This window comes from Bison bison, unplaced genomic scaffold (assembly GCF_000754665.1).
Source record: "Bison bison bison isolate TAMUID 2011002044 unplaced genomic scaffold, Bison_UMD1.0 scf7180017864533, whole genome shotgun sequence".
Lineage (NCBI taxonomy): Eukaryota > Metazoa > Chordata > Mammalia > Artiodactyla > Bovidae > Bison > Bison bison.
In genome coordinates this window covers 9,746,087-9,762,657 of record NW_011495082.1, presented here as the reverse complement: position 1 = coordinate 9,762,657, position 16,571 = coordinate 9,746,087, and the positions used below count along the sequence as shown (strand labels likewise).

Sequence of the window (16,571 nt, the reverse complement as noted above, 5' to 3'; positions counted from 1 at the left end):
GGTAGGGAGATCCCCTGGGGAAAGAAACGGCAATCCACTCCAGTATTCCTGCCTGGAAAATCCCAAGGACAGAGCAGCCTGGTGGGCTCCAGTTTATGGGGTTGCAAAGAGTCGGGCACCACTGAGCATGCACACGCAATGTCAGTGGTAGTCATAAAGTATCAGACGTTACGCAATGTTAGCAGCTATCCAAGAGGAAATTAACATACGCACTTTCACTGTGCCTGTTTGCTCAGAAATTTGAATATGAAAATGAACAGAGGCCTTCATTACAGGGGTAAAGCGTTAACCAGAGTATTAAAAGGCCCTTCCTAAATATAGGACTCAAATATCCATGGTAGGCACAATATCTGCAACATTTCAAATTCCTAAAGGTTAAAAGAAAATTATTTTTAAAAGTTTAAAAATTTAAAAAAAAATGGAGACATTCTCTGTCATTTGGTTCATTTTTCTAAAAAAAGGAGACAAGTTTAATAGGGTTTTTCAGCCCGTGTTTGCTCAGGGCAAACATTCCGGAGCACGCCCTCTCATGGGTTCTGCCTCTGCTTCCCGGTCCAACTGACGTGAGCACAACCCGCTCCTGTCTTCCACAGTTCCCAACAGGACCCGCGGCTAGGCCGGGGCTGCGAGGAGGAAACCAGTGTGAAACTGGGTCTTAAGACTTGTGCTCTGTTCAAAAGTTTTCAGATGTTGGACAACAATAAGATAAACAAACAGAAAATACATAAGCCCAGCCTCTTAAGTCTCTAAGGAAAAAAAAAAATTAGGTTTCAAATTTTAGTTTGCTTTAATTAAAAAAAATATTTTTTTAAATAAGCAACCTATGCACCAAGAAAAAATCAAAGGGCAAAAACAAAACATCAGAAAATGTTTAGACATTTGAGATCGGGAATCTGGTCGATTTTTCTTCTCAATAAACTGTATTTTGCTGAGATTGTCGTCTTTTTAAACACAACGAACAGTAGCACTTTTGCTTGAGTCTGAGGTTATACTGAGTAAATAGTTAAAGAAGAATTGTTAGGCACCTGCTGAGGCATTCACTTTTCTTTTACCTCAGCCCACATCCAGGTCTCCCTGTAGCCCCAGGTCAGTGGCCTGTGGCCAGTGTGTACCTGGCACTACGTCCTGTCTGGGTCACATGTAAACAAAGTCAGAGCAGAGAGGCAACAGCTAAGCGTCAGACTGAGAAGTCCATGCCCCGAACTGGTTGGGGGTTTGCAGCTCAGCAAGCTCTCCATGTCATCATGCACCTCTGCCTTCTAGTCACTACTGCCAGGCTCACTGGGTTTCCACCCACCACTAAGCATTCACTTGCCTCAACTTCAGGCAGGGGGTACAAGAATGCGTGGACAGCCCCAGCTCCAGACAGCTCTGTGTCAGTCAGCCTGGCAGGCGATTCCACTTTGACCCTGTTCCCTGAGACTAATCACTGGGTTCCTCTTCAGGGCCTCTGGGCTGAATTCCAGGCCCTCATCCCCTGGCTGTGGCTGGTGGTCCCAGTTCTACCAAGAGCAGGTGCTGCAGCAACTTGTGGTACAAAACATCAGCACTGCCTGGAGACTACTGGAAATGCAGACCCTCATGCATTCAGGGGATCAGATCTGATCTGACCCAGATAACCATGATGGTGTGATCACTCACCTAGAGCCAGATATCCCAGAATATGAAGTCAAGTGGGCCTTAGGAAGCATCACTACGAACAAAGTTAGTGGGGATGATGGAATTCTAGGTGAGCTATTTCAAATCCTAAAAAATGATGCTGTGAAAGTGCTGCACTCAATATGCCAGCAAATTTGGAAAACTCAGCAGTGGCCACAGGACTGGAAAAGGTCAGTTTTCATTCCAATCCCAAAGAAAGGCAATGCCAAAGAATATTCAAACTACTGCACAATTGCATTCATCTCACACACTAGCAAAGTAATGCTCAAAATTCTCCAAGCCAGGCTTCAACAGTACATGAACCGAGAACTTCCAGATGTTCAAGCTGGATTTGGAAAAGGCAGAGGTACCAGAGATCAAATTGCCAACATCCGCTGGATCATTGAAAAAGCAAGAGAGTTCTAGAAAAATATCTACTTCTGCTTCATTGACTACACTAAAGTCTTTGACTGTGTGGATTACAACAAACTGTGGAAAATTCTGAAAGAGATGGGAATACCAGACCACCTGACCTGCCTGAGAAATCTGTACACAGGTCAGGAAGCAACAGCTAGAACTGGACATGGAACAATGAACTGGTTCCATGTTGGGCTGTATGAAGCACAACTGCAATCAAGATTGTTGGGAGAAATATCAGTAACCTCACATATGCAGATGGCACCACCCTTATGGCAGAAAGCAAAGAATTAAACAGCCTCTTGATGAAAGTGAAAGAAGAGAGAAAAAGTTGGCTTTAAACTCAACATTCAAAAAACTAAGACCATGACATCTGGTCCCATCACTTCATGACAAATAGATGGGGAAAAAGTGGAAACAGTGACAGACTTTACTTTCTTGGGCTCCAAAATCACCGTGGATGGTGACTGCAGCCATGAAATTCAGCTTGCTCCCTGGAAGAAAAGCTATGGCCAACCTAGACAGCATATTAAAAAGCAGAGACATTACTTTACCGACAAAAGTCCATTTAGTCAAAGCTATGGTTTTCCCAGTAGTCCTGTACAGATGTGAGAGTTGGACCATAAAGAAAGGTGAGCACCAAAGAATTGATGCTTTTGAACTGTGGTGTTGGAGAAGGCTCTTGAGAGTCCCTTGAACTACAAAGAGATCAAACCAGTCAAACCTAAAAGAAATCAGTCCTGAATGTTCCTTGGAAGGACTGATGTTGAAGCTGAAACTCCAATACTTTGGCTACCTGATGCAAAGAACTGACTCACTGGAAAACACCCTGATGCTGGGAAAGACTGAAGGCAGGATGAGAAGGGGACAACAGAGGATGAGATGGTTGGACAGCATGATCGACTCAATGGACATGAGTCTGAGCAAGCTCCAGGAGTTGGTGATGGACAGTGAAGCCTGGTGTGCTGCAGTCCCTGGGGTCGCAAAGAGTTGGACACGACTGAGTGACTGAACTGAACTGATGCCCCACCAGGGCCCACCGAATCGGAGTCTGCACATTAACAAGATCACCAGGTGACTGGCAGGTACTTTAAGGTTTGAAGACCACTGGTACTGGTGATAGAGAGGCTGCAAAACCAAACAACTGTTTTTAGAATGTTGGCCTTCCTTAGGCTGAGCTCCAGAATAACAGTGCTTCCGAACTGCACTCATCTTGCCTGCTCTTCCACCTTCCCACCATCACTAGAGAGGATCTTCCCAAAGCCCAGTCTAATCATGCATAAAGTTCTAGAAAAGCTTCTTAGAACAGCAGGAGCAGCTCCCAAGGGCCCTGCCAGCCTCATCTCCTTCCAGCCATCCCCTCCCACTCCATGCTCCACCCATGGAAACTACCTGTGGTTCCCAGGAAACAGCAGTCACCAAAGGTTACATTTTCATTAGAGCAAGTTTCTCAACATATTCATTTCTCTCAAAAAGCATCAGAGAGTGAATTCATGAATGACTTCTAACAGGCAATCAACTCTGGGGAAAGGTACTAGGGTGTGAGAACTTTCTTCTTTTCTCTCCCCCTTTTTTCCATCTGTATGTATGAATTTTACAATTAAAAAAAAAATTACTCCCTAGGAGAAAGATAAGCAGGTTCTGTCACTGGACATACATTTAGTTATTAGAACTGACCTCAAAGTGCTCATGCGCCTTTGAAAGTATTTAATGGATACTGTGGGAAACATGCTGAATAATTCATGACTTCAACAGCAGACTCATTGAAAAGAAAAGCCAAACACCTCCATCATGGTTCTCTGACATATCATTAAAGACATTTTTTTTCTTCTAATGTGTAAACATTTTGGCTTTTCAAAATTAGTCCTAATTCTGAACTGTGAGATTCTAAGTTTAAACATAAAAATCCATTGTGCTAAATGAAGACTCTAGCTTATCTGGTTTGTTCACATAATGATTCACAGCTACTAGAGTCTACTCATTAGTTCAGCCTACATTTACAGAGAGGCTGCCATGCCGAAGGCACTCACTGCTGGTATGCTCTGCAGGGGTGGAATATTCTAAGCAAATATTCACTTAATGGATTTAAGATTTATATCACCACATTCAACTCCAATATGTATATTTTTAATCCACTTAATCTGCATGCTACAACTGTTATTTTTCACAAGCATTAACTTCTTAACTTGTAAAACTAAACACAACCCCAATGAAAAAGAGAAAAATCTTATCATCAATCATTTGACTGAATCCATAGGGATTCTCTAGGCAAGAATACTGGAGTGAGTGGCCATGCCCTCCTCCAGGGACTCCTCCCAACCTAGGGACTGAACCCAGGTCTTCTGCATTGCAGGTGGATTCTTTACCAGTTGAGTTACCCAGGAAGCCACCCTGTTAAAATAACTCAAATTAAAAAGTCTAATCTTTAGAATATATGTGCTATACTGAGCTTTTAAAAGGATTAGACGAAAAACAATTGATAAGTTGAATCCTACAAAGATAAGGGCACAGAAGTAACAGTAGTTTGAAATAGTCATAGTCAAAGTTAATTAGATTTCAGTCTGAACTAATTTTAGATACTGTTTCTAGTTGTTAAACTGAATGCAATGATCATGGTAATTTCTCCCTTCAATTCCCTCCAAAATCTGAGTCAAACAAGAATAAGTAAAGACACTTATTTTCATATGTATTTGAAGAATTTTATTTCTTTAAAGTTAAATCAGACAATGAATTCTTAAATATTAAATATTTAAAATGAATTCTGAATATTCTTTTAAATATAATGGCTTCCCTGGTGGCTCAGATAGTAAGGAATTTGCCTGCAATGTGGGAGATCCGGGTTTGATCCCTAGGTCAGGTAAATCCCTGGAGAAGGGATGTGCTAAGTGGAAGTGCGTACATGCACATGTTCTCATCTGCTCAGCTGGTCTATGTCCTTTGGTTGATGCATTTAATCCATTTACATTTAAGCTAATTATCAATATTTATGATTCTATTACTGCTTTCTTAATTGTTCTGGATTTATTTTCTGTAGGTAGGGATTTTCTTGGGCTTCCCTGGTGGCTCAGACGGTTAAGAATCTACCTGCAACTCAGGAGACCTGGGGTTGATCCCTGGGTTGGGAAGATTCCCTGGATGAGCGCATGACAACCCCCTCCAGTATTCTTGCCTGGAGAATTCCATGGACAGAGGAACCTGGAGGGCTACAGTCCATGAGATCACAAAGTCGACACAACTAAGTGACTAACACTTAAAATACTAACATACTCGCTCAATAGGAAAAGAGGTTACTGTTTCTACAGGTAGATGTAAAACCAAGGCAAGGAAACTTGTAAGGAGAGAAAGCTTGGCCCAGTTCCTGTGGATAAAGCAGACACTATTGCATTTACAATCTTCACCTCAGATACTATGAAGAAGAGAAAGATAAAACCAACCGGTAACACATGAAGACCACGGGTACACTTCATTTCAAAAGCTCACGAGGCTGTACCAGAACCATGTGACAAGGTACCTGAGTAAATGAAGCGCAGGATGTCCGATAAACAAGAACAGAAGAAGGCGTCTTTAACGATGACTCGTAATGGCGGGTTGCCCGGAGACTCCTGGCTAGCACCTGGAAACGCGGGGTCTCTGTTGATAGTAAAGAGATCCTGGGTGGTCTGGATGATACTGGAATCCTGAATGTCTGCAGGACTCTTTACGCTGAAGAGCAACATGAACACATGGCTGACGGCGCAGAGAACGATCTTGTGGGCCTCGGCCACCTCCTTTAAATCTGGGCTGTAAAACACCACATCCACACACTGGCAGCAGAACAGCAAGTTGTTTAAGTCGGCATTATAATGCGATGCTTCAGCCTTCAAGACCGGCATTTTCTCTGTTTCAAAAAAGAAAATAAGAATAACAAACTGCTCTTTAGGTCCACAGACCCCCGTCACTTCAGGTTTAAACACAACAAAACAATATTTTTTTTAATATTATTAGGTTGAACCATAGGAAGTTGCCAATATTTGGCCATTTTGGATCCAGAAAAACAGCACCTTTTCTATAGCTTCATCTAATTATAAACTAACTATCCAGGAATGACACAGATACACAGAAATACTGTATTTACTTTTTCTAGTACAAATGAAAAATGTACCAATGCCACAAAGAGCATTTCTCACTATGTGTGGCCCCACATAAAATATTTCTCCCAATGCTAGATTTCAGTTATGTTGGCTGTCATCATTCTTCACCTGATAAAAACATGCAAAGAAATTTCTGAAAGTTCTGAAGAGCCCAACCTCACATCTGAAGTCGTTTTCCTTCCAGAATAACTGAAGGCAGAGGAATGAATTGTTGAAACTGCAGCCTCTTAAAAGCCAGGGTTCAGAGTCTTGGACTCGATGGTTTAAAACCACCTTGACCATTTTATTCCGATGCTAAAGTTTGTCTTTCCCTCCTAGTAAAACATTATGCTGCCCCACAACCAGCTTCTTCCTCTCGGCACACGTCAGGGAGATTGCTGGTCAGGCTCCATGATTTCCACAAGGGCAGGTAACCTTCCATTCCCTAGTTTGATCACTAACTAAATTAGATTAGCCTCCATCAATTCAGAACATCGGCCTGGAGAACCACAGCCCAGGTCCTCATCATAGACCCGAATTGTGAACAGTCTGCTAACTTTCATCTAAAGCTGTGCCAAGGAAAACGTGACCTGGGAAGGGTTGCCTGAAGGATCTACAATCATTTAAACCAGTACAATTCAGCCTTCTTCAGGAATAAAAACAATTCTTTATTCTAAAGCAGAACTCCAGTCTACTAACTGGACAAGGTAAGCTGGGGGCCAGGCTCTTTCTGCCCTGTACCCTATCCATCCTCTTCTCTCTATCACCAGAGGCACCCTACAGATCCTGACTGTCTGAGAACAGTTTATAAAAATCACATGCCTCAAAGCCAGGGATCAGTCCTTAGAAGAAGTCAGCACCAGAACAAACGTGCACCCCGGACCCTGAGTTATGGTCAGTGCGATGCCACAGCGCTCCCATGGGAAGGGCACACCTGCCCACTATCTCACCTGCTGGTCCCAGAGGAAGACCCACAGGTTGTAGTGCTAAATGACCTGAAGAATTTTGCCTTGTCTGAGCAATTGGTATGTTTTCTCTTCTTGATTAATAAGAACTAAGAAATTATGCATCAGCATCATTGACTTGGCCATTCCCCACTCATCTTCGCATCCAGGAAGTAATTAAGGGCCCAGGGTTTGCTACGTAACAACCACATCACCCCTTTCACCCTGCACATCACAAAGTTCAAAGCCAATTCTACGGTGTGTATGTCCACATTTTTGGAACTGACTTCCCATACAAAATTACACTCTCTTGGCTTGTTCATGTACATTCATTCATTCACCAAATACTTATCAAGTACAAACAATATCCATAATTACTTGATCTGAATAGAGTATTATTTTACCGCTGCTATTACAAGATTATGCAATAAGTTCTGGCAAGTTGATATAGTTTATTTTTAATTTTATTTTCCTCTAACCCTATATCATGAACATTTTCAAACAGTCAAAAACCTCAAAGAATGATACAATGAGCACACATATATCTTGCCCTTAAATTGTGTAATTATTAACACTTTACTTTTTGGCCTTATCTCTAAATTTTCTCTCTCCCTCTGTGTGTGTGCATCTCTCCTTCACTCACAAACCATTTAAAAGTAATTTGTAATCATTAGGATACTTTAGTTCTAAATACTTTCATATTTACTCATAACTCATATTTATCTCCTAAGAATAAGAACATTCTTCTACTAAACACAATACTACTATCATATATAAGAAAATCAACAGTAATCCCATAGTATCATCTAATTTCCCATCCATAATGAAATTTTACCCAACTGTCCCAAGAACATCTTTTAGATGTTTTTATGGAACCTGTATCCACTCAAAGTTCATGCATCACATCTGGTTATTTCTCACTGGACTGTAATTTAGAGCAGCTCTCTACCACACACACCATTCTTAAAAGAATCCATAGGTTCAAGTTTTCAAGACAATAGTCCTCAAAATGTGATCCAGGTGCCACCTGCTTCAGAATCATCTGGGAGGCTTATTTAAAAATCAGATTCAGACTCCATCCCAGCTTCACTAAATCGGAATGTCAGGTGAGTCCTGAACACACTCAAATTTGAGAACAATTGCCCCCACGCTTTTGAAACGATCTACAATAAATATCAACGGAATGTTTAGACACAGGCTAATAAATGCACCTGGCTGTTCAAGCTGAGGTGGTCTAATTCCATGAAACGAGTTGCTCATCTTCCTTCTCTTCATTTTTTCACTTGTCTTCTGATTTAAGGCTTGGATCATGAAATATTCCAACTAAAACAAGAATCAAATGTTAATTAGAGCTCTGACAAAATTATGTAGATATGACTATTTGGACTCCAAATCACAGCTGCCAGTACCATCGACACGCATGCCTTAGCCAATGCTTTTCAATTTTTTTTTATTTTTAAAAAAATCTATCGAGTAGAACAGTCTGTGCCTTGTCTAAACATAAACTATCATTCAAGGAAAAAACTGTACTTTCTCTTGAATAATCAAGAATGCCAAGCAGTACATCCATGTGACTACCAATAACCATCTCACAGGCAACTATAACAACCAACACTAGAAAAAGTCAAAGCAAGAGCAGATCTCTAGCTTTGGGTCACATCTGCTCACAACAATTCGGAACGTTCATATGTGCTCTACTTTTTTTCCTGAACAAATTACTTTGAAACGCATCCGTCATTTCATAAATTAGAAATCTTAACCACATGCACTTACATAGCTCCGGGCATGTGACGCCTGGGGCAAAAGTACAAAAGGAGGTCCGCATACCACCTACCTAAATATTTAAATGTTGCAAATCAAGAAAATAAACTGTTACATAAAATATATTCTATCCTTCTGCTTTGCCAAGTATGTCATCATTTAAACTGGAAGGGTTGGTTCAGATTTAAATTCTGAGACTCCTCAGAGTTTCCTGCAGCAGAGAAAGCTAGCCCCTAACTCCTGGTGCCCAAGACCACCCTTCCTCTCTCCGCCTGCCCACCCACACGCCCCTACCTGAGGGCACTGGTACATGCAGGCAGATATCCACACCTACACAACCGAGGTCCAGCCACTCTCCCCTTCCCTATTCCTCACACCTGGTCACCCCTCGGTCACCTCTCAGGCCTCGGGGTGTACATTATCAGACATGTGGGCCACCTTCAGGTAGATGGACCCAGGGAAGAGACTGGAATAGTCTGGGCAAAACAGACTCAGCACCAGCTGGTCATAGGACTCGGGATGCTGGGTCACAGCACAGCATGCAATGCTCTATGTTGATGGAAATGTCCTACAACATCTGTGCTAATCATGGAACAGTAGCCACTAGCTAAATGTAGCTATGCAGGACCTAAAATGTGGATAGTGCACTTGAGGAACGGAATTTATTATTATTATTTATGTATGTACGTGTAAGTCTCTTGAGAGTCCCCTGGACTGCAAGGAGATCCAACCAGTCAATCTGAAAGGAAATCAGTCCTGAATATTTATTGGAAGGACTGATGCTGAAGCTGAAGCTCCAGTACTTTGGCCACCCAATGTGAAGAGCTGACTCATTGGAAAAGATCCTAATGCTGGGAAAGATTGAAGGCAGGAGGAGAAGGGGACGACAGAGGATGAGATGGTCGGATGGCATCACCACCTCAATGGACTTGAGTTTGAGCAAGCTCCAGGAGATAGTGAAGGACAGAAGGCCTGGTGTGCTGCAGTCCGTGGAGTCACAAAGAGTTGGGACACGACTGAACAGCAAAAATTATTTATGTATGTATGGGCTTCCCGGGTGGCTAAGCAATAAAGAATCTGTCTGCAATACAAGAGACGTGCATTCGATCCCTGGGTTTGGAAGGTATCCCTGGAGAAGGAAATGGCAACCCACTGCAGTATCCTTGCCTGGAAAATCCCATGGACAGAGGAGCACTGAATATGAGATAGAAAAAGTGAAACAAGCTAGATAAAAGTAAAAGACCCTCACATAGTCCAGTTGTTTAAAAATAAACATGGCTGCTCATTAGAAACATATTTGGAGCTCTGGTTTAAAAGAAAAAAAAAGCACTACCCGAGAATTTGTATTTTTCAAAAAAATTCCAAGATAATTCTGATATACACCTGGATTTTAAAAAGTGATTACAGGTTTTTCTATTAAATGGTAGTTTTGGAGATACAGAATTCTATAATTTTTCTGTTGGCCAATCATGATGCAGTGGTATTAAGTGAGTAACAGTTACACAATCACAATAGTAAAATATGTTTATCAGTTTTCACAATCAATAACAAGACAAAGAATAAAAGATAATTACAATTGCATGCCATAATGGGAACACGATTAAACTATCAATATCAAATAATTACATACCACCTGGGGGGTCAAGGAGAGTGATGTGCTAAGTGGAAGTGCGTACATGCACATGTTCTCATCTGCTCAGCTGGTCTATGTCCTTTGGTTGATGCATTTAATCCATTTACATTTAAGCTAATTATCAATATTTATGATTCTATTACTGCTTTCTTAATTGTTCTGGATTTATTTTCTGTAGGTAGGGATTTTCTTGGGCTTCCCTGGTGGCTCAGACGGTTAAGAATCTACCTGCAACTCAGGAGACCTGGGGTTGATCCCTGGGTTGGGAAGATTCCCTGGATGAGCGCATGGCAACCCACTCCAGTATTCTGGCCCTGAGAATCCCCACGGACAGAGAAGCCTGGAGGGCTACAGTCCATGGGGTTGCAAAGAGTCGGACACAACTGAGTGACTCAGCACAGCACAGTACAGAGCTTTTCCTTCTCTTGTTTTCTGCTTAGAGAAGTTCCCTTAGCAGTTGTTGTAAAGCTGGTTTGGTGGTGGTGAATTCTTTTAATTTTTGCTTGTCTGGAAAGCTTCTGATTTCTCCATCACATCTGAAGGAGAGTCTTGCTGGGTAGAGTATTTCTGGTTGTAGGTTCTTCCCTTTTATCACTTTAAATGTCATACCATTCCCTTCTGGCTTGTAGTTTCTGTTGAGAAATCAGCTGATGGCCTGATGGGAGTTCCATGGCATGTTATTTGTCATTCTTCCTTGGTTGCTTTTAATAGCTTATCTTTAAGTTTTGTCAGTTTGATTACTATGTCTCAGTGTGTGCTTCCTTGGATTTATCCTGTTTGGGACACTCTGTGCTTCCTGGACTTGGCTGACTATTTTCTTTCCCATGTTAGGGAAGTTTTCAGTTATTATCTCTTCAAATATTTTCTCAGGTCCTTTCTCTCTTCTCCTCCTGGGACCCCTACAATGTGAATACTGGTGTGTTTAATGTTGTCCCAGAGGTCTCTGAGACTGTCTTCATTTCCTTTCATTCTTTTTTCTATATTCTGTGGCACTGATTTCCACCATTCCGCCCTCCAGGTAATTTATCTGTGCTTCTGCCTGTTACTCTGCTATGGATTCCTTCTAGAGTATTATTCATCTCTGTTGGTTCTTTAGTTCTCATAGGTCTTTGGTAAACATTTCTTGCATCTTCTCAATCTTTGCCTCCATTCCTTTTCCAAGATCCTGAATCAAATTCACTGTCTTTATTCTGAATTCTTTTTCTGGAAGGTTGCCTATCTCTACCTCATTTAGTTGTTTTTCTGGGGTTTTACCTTGTTCCTTCATCTGGGACATAACTTTATGCTTTTTCATGCTGATTAACTTTCTGTGATGTGGTTTTGTATTAGTCGATGGGAGACTGTGGTTCTTCTTCTTCTGTCTGCCCTTTTTGATGGAGGAGGCTATGAGGCTTATGTAAGCTTTCTGATGGCAGGGACTGGTGGTGGGAAAAACTGGGTCTTGCTCTGGTGGGCAGGACCTTGCTCAGTAAAGCTTTAATCCAATTATCTGCTGACAGGTGGGGTTGTGCTCCCTCCCTGGTAGTTTTTTGGCCTGAGGCAACCCAGCCCTGACTTCCCTGGTGGCTCAGACGGTAAAGTGTCTGCCTAGTGTCCATCTTCTCCAACAAATGAAACCAAGTTGTCCTTTTCCCTTTCAGTTCAGTTCAGGCGCTCAGTCATGTCCGACTCTTCACAACCCCATGGACTACAGCACACCAGGCTCCCCTGTCCTCCACTATCCCCCAGAGTTTGATCAAACTCATGTCCATTGAGTCAGTGATACTATCCAACCATCTCATCCTCTGCCAACCCCCCTTGTCCTTTTGCCTTCAATCTTTTCCAGCATTAGGGTCTTCTCCAATAAGTTGGCTCTTTGCATCAGGTGGCCAAAGGGGTGGAGCTTCAGCATCAGTCCTTCCAATGAATATTCAGAGTTGATTTCCTTCAGGATTGATTCATTTGATCACCTTGCAGTTCAAGGGACGCTCAAGAGTTTTCTCCAGCACCACAGTTTGAAAGCACCAATTCTTTGATGCTCTGCCTTCTTTTGGTCCAACTCTCACATCCATACATGACTATTGGAAAAGCCATAGCTTTGACTATACAGACCTTTGCTGACAAAGTGATGTCTCCATTTTTTAATACACTGTCTAGGTTTGTCATAGCTTTTCCTACAAGAACCAAGTGAAGTGAAAATTGTTCAGTCATGTCTGACTCTTTGCGACCCCATGGACTATAATCCATGGAATTCTCCAGGCCAGAATACTGCAGTGGGTAGCCTTTCTCTTCTCCAGGGGATCTTCCCGACCCAGGGATCAAACCCAGGTCTCCTGCATTGCAAGTGGATTCTTTACCAACTGAGCTATCAAGGAAGTCCACCCAAGAACCAAGCGTCTTTGAATTTCATGGCTGCAGTCACTGTCCACAGCGATTTTGGAGCCCAAGAAAATGAAGTCTGTCACTGTTTCCACTTCACAGCAAACAGAAGGGGGAAAAGTGGAAGCAGTGACCACAATAACCATTTCACAAGATTAAAACTATTCTTGATTTTAAAATTAAAGTTCTAACTGTGGTTCTAAGAAACGGCTAAAGAGCCAACCTGACAAATGATGAATTTATGCGACTGGGATTTCCACTTACCACTCCTCCAAAGTACTTTCCTATGTAGAAGTCATCGAGGCTGTGCAGCTCCAGATAGGTGGCTCCTAGTTCTTTAGCAAGCTGGATCCCTTCCGTCGTACTGACACAGCTCCCTCTGTCTGAGGTGCACAGCGGGCATGTGCAGGGTAATTCTTCTGAGAAAACGAACATGACCAACAAAGCATTTTGAAATTAAACACACACACACACAAATGTGCACAGACAACCTGGACATTAAACAACAAATTAAGAGCTCACACCAGAATCACAGTTCAAGGCCACTTCATATAGCTACTATCCACTAGACTCTGAATGAGAAGTGTCAGTGATAACTGCAAGGTCCCTAAAATAAATAAGCTTTAAATGGAAGAACAACGAACAAGATCTTATAAAATAGATGAATTTTTAAATAAGTGAATGAATACTACTAAGGTTATTACAGTAACTAAAATGCCAGGCCTGCTTCCTTTTATACAACTTCAACCATGAAAACAATGGGCTGGAATTTTTTGTTGTTGTTGTAATAATCTTTAAATACATTCACTAAGTTTGAATACATCTTTTACTTTAACAGAATCCTCAATTTGACCTCAATCCTGAAGGCTGCAAAACTGTCAGTCATTCCAAATTTCATATGAAGTACATTCCTATTAATCTAGACATTTTGATGGCTGAACTCTAAAGCATTCAACTGCAGTGACCAAAGTCAATCACTTTTCATCTTTTGCTCCAAGATCATAACACTAAAAACAGAGAGCATAAATTACTCAAGATGTGAACTTCCCCAAGAATCACATACAGACCTATGGCTGGGAAGGTGGTAAACCAATCTGTCTGTAAGACTCTGCCTTAATAAGGCTAATCGTGTATGTTCAACTCCATATTGGCCTGCCAGCTTTGTTCTGTTTCATGCTACACTTCAGATATGTCATTGTTCAAAAAGCAGCCAAGTCCATTTCCAAGAAATCACATTGTTGTAGGTTGGCTTCCCCGAGAAAACAGACTCCGACATGGAGACACTGTGTGAAGGAGGCTTTCTGGGGGGTGATCTTGGAAACAGATCTCAAGGGTGCAGGAAGCTGCACTCCACAGAGAAAGAACTCGAACTGCAATGTTGTTGCAACAGATACTTCAGTTACCAGACAGGAGACTCTGGAGCTTAGACGGCCCTTGAGAGGGGTTCCCCACACAAAGCTGGGTTTCTGTATCCCTAAATCAGCCAGTAAGTGGAGGAGGGCTGCCTTGTGGAGGGAGCAAAACCTCGGGCAAGCAGCTTGTATCAGCAGAGGGTAACGCCTGCGCCTGGAAAGGGACTCAGCTGTGACCCCCAGGGGCCAAAAGACCTGATAACTGAAAGTACAGTGGCCCTGACAGGGCATTTAGGCTGCTCCCCCTATCCCCACAGCACACACAAAAAACATCCTACCAATGAACAGTGCAGAGATGGAGCATCTACATGAACACATGGCATGCATACCAAGGATATTCTGTGCCATGTGCATACGTAATACCCATGTGCACACGTACACCTAAGAATTAGATAATTTCGATTCACTGAAAGCATTCTGAGCTTGGAAACCATGCATTCACATCCTCGTTTTGCAGAGGAGGAAACGGAAGCTCAGAGAGGTTGTGACATGTCTAAGTCTCCTTGTGTCTTAGAGAAACAATAATAAAGCTGTTATTTGCTACACCTGATAAAGAGCCATCAAAAGATAAGACAAAAATTTAGTTTGCATAAAAATGCCATGATTTAAAAATAAAAGTATGCATCGCTAAAGTATGCAATAAATAATAATTCTAGTCTGAGTTTTTGCACTTTTTTTTCTAAGATCATATCAGGTTCAGAGCAAATAAAGTTATCATACACAAGTTAGCCTATCTTGAAAAAGAACACACTGGCATTTCACATTCTTTACAAACCCATCATAAACAGGGCCTTTGACTCTCTGAAGACAGAGATCTTCTCATGTCTACAAAGCTCTCCTTATATTGATGGAATGGGGTGGGTAGGCAGATCATCTTATTAAACATTATTTCAGGACAAAAATAAAATCAGTACCATTTTGAGTGAAAAAATAGCGAGCATAATGTAAAATAATTGTGAGGAAACAATCTTGGTTTGAGGGAAAAATCCAGTTAGTGTCAGGCCTAAGCCAGCTGAGCGGGGTTTTCCTTCATGTGTAGCCACAAGCATCTTACCAACCCAGAAAGTATCTCCTAATGTCCAATCGTACATCTCCTCTATGTCACAGAAGACATTGCTTTTTGTTCACTTGCACCCAAGTGGAAAAAATGTCTAGCCATTACATATTAGGTAGGAGAATCAGCAAAATGTTTATGAATTAAATAAACCAACATTTAGCATATCATCAGCAACAATCAGGAGACCCCAAACCATTTTAAACTGCAGTGCCTTCTTCAGGACTCACTCCTACTGAGCCTTGCTCAAGAGTCCTGGAACTCTGGGAATCAGTGTTACATTTCCAGTTAACACTGTAGTCTTTTCTCTCCCCTTATATATTATCTTTCAAGGTACTATCACAAAAGGTCTAATTTTTTTTCAAAGCAAACACAATGTAACTCTGGAATTAAGATGAATGGCATCTCTTTCAAAAGAGTGGCTTTGAGAACTGATATGGCAACCCACTCCAGGACCCTTGCCTGGAAAATTCCATGGACGGAGGAGCCTGGTAGGCTACAGTCCATGGGGTCGCAAAGAGTCGGACACCACTGAGCAACTTCACTTTCACTTTCTTTCAGGATGATGCTTACAATGTTGCCAGTGCTTGAGAGTATTAGAAATCTTTTTAGGAATTCCAGCCTAGCAATGTACTAGGTTCTGTCAGAGCTTCAAAAAGACAAGACAGGATGCCTGCTTTTAGGAGCTTAAGGCTATGAATACACCTTTGCCAAGTTTGGAAAAAAAATTTCTACTTTAAAGACAAATTCAATATTTAATAAAAGCCAAAGATTTATTCAGAGCCAAGTACGATGAAGACCCACACACACAGTCAAGCTTGTCAAAACACGTATAACAAAGCAAAGAGGTGAGACTGACTGTACTTGCTGAACTTGTTCTTAAAGCAGCTGGAGAAAGGAGTTACAGAACACTCAGCACTGTTTCACTGGACTGCAAGGGATTCCAGGAGGGAGGAATATTCCAGGAAGGAGGAACAATCCGTGTCCTTGAACCAAAGAGCCAGCTTTAGCTTTGTAATTACCTTGCGATCACATTTCACATGGGAAATTAATTTCACCCTGTTAGTGAAAATGATTTTTCACATCTGTATACATCATTCATAAAGCCATTCATTCATGCGTTGAACAAACGTTTTTTGAGCAGCCACCGCACCTCAGATAGCAGGGTAATAAAGATACACAGATAACTGAAACTTATTGTCAACCGAGCCCAGGCAGACAACGATTGCAGACCATTATAATAAG

General features: G+C 41.8%; 1 protein-coding gene across 1 annotated transcript in view; it reads right to left on the bottom strand.

Annotated features, from left to right (window-relative positions):
* RHOBTB3 (Rho-related BTB domain containing 3) overlaps positions 1–16,571 on the bottom strand; it is a gene marked incomplete at its 5' end in the record, with an annotated part of 57,746 nt that overhangs the window by 29,464 nt on the left and 11,711 nt on the right. Inside the window, 3 exons of the mRNA XM_010831998.1 lie at positions 5,567–5,932; positions 8,320–8,431; positions 13,125–13,279. Of these exons, the coding sequence (XP_010830300.1) occupies positions 5,567–5,932; positions 8,320–8,431; positions 13,125–13,279 (633 nt within the window). The remainder of the gene's footprint in view (positions 1–5,566; positions 5,933–8,319; positions 8,432–13,124; positions 13,280–16,571) is intronic.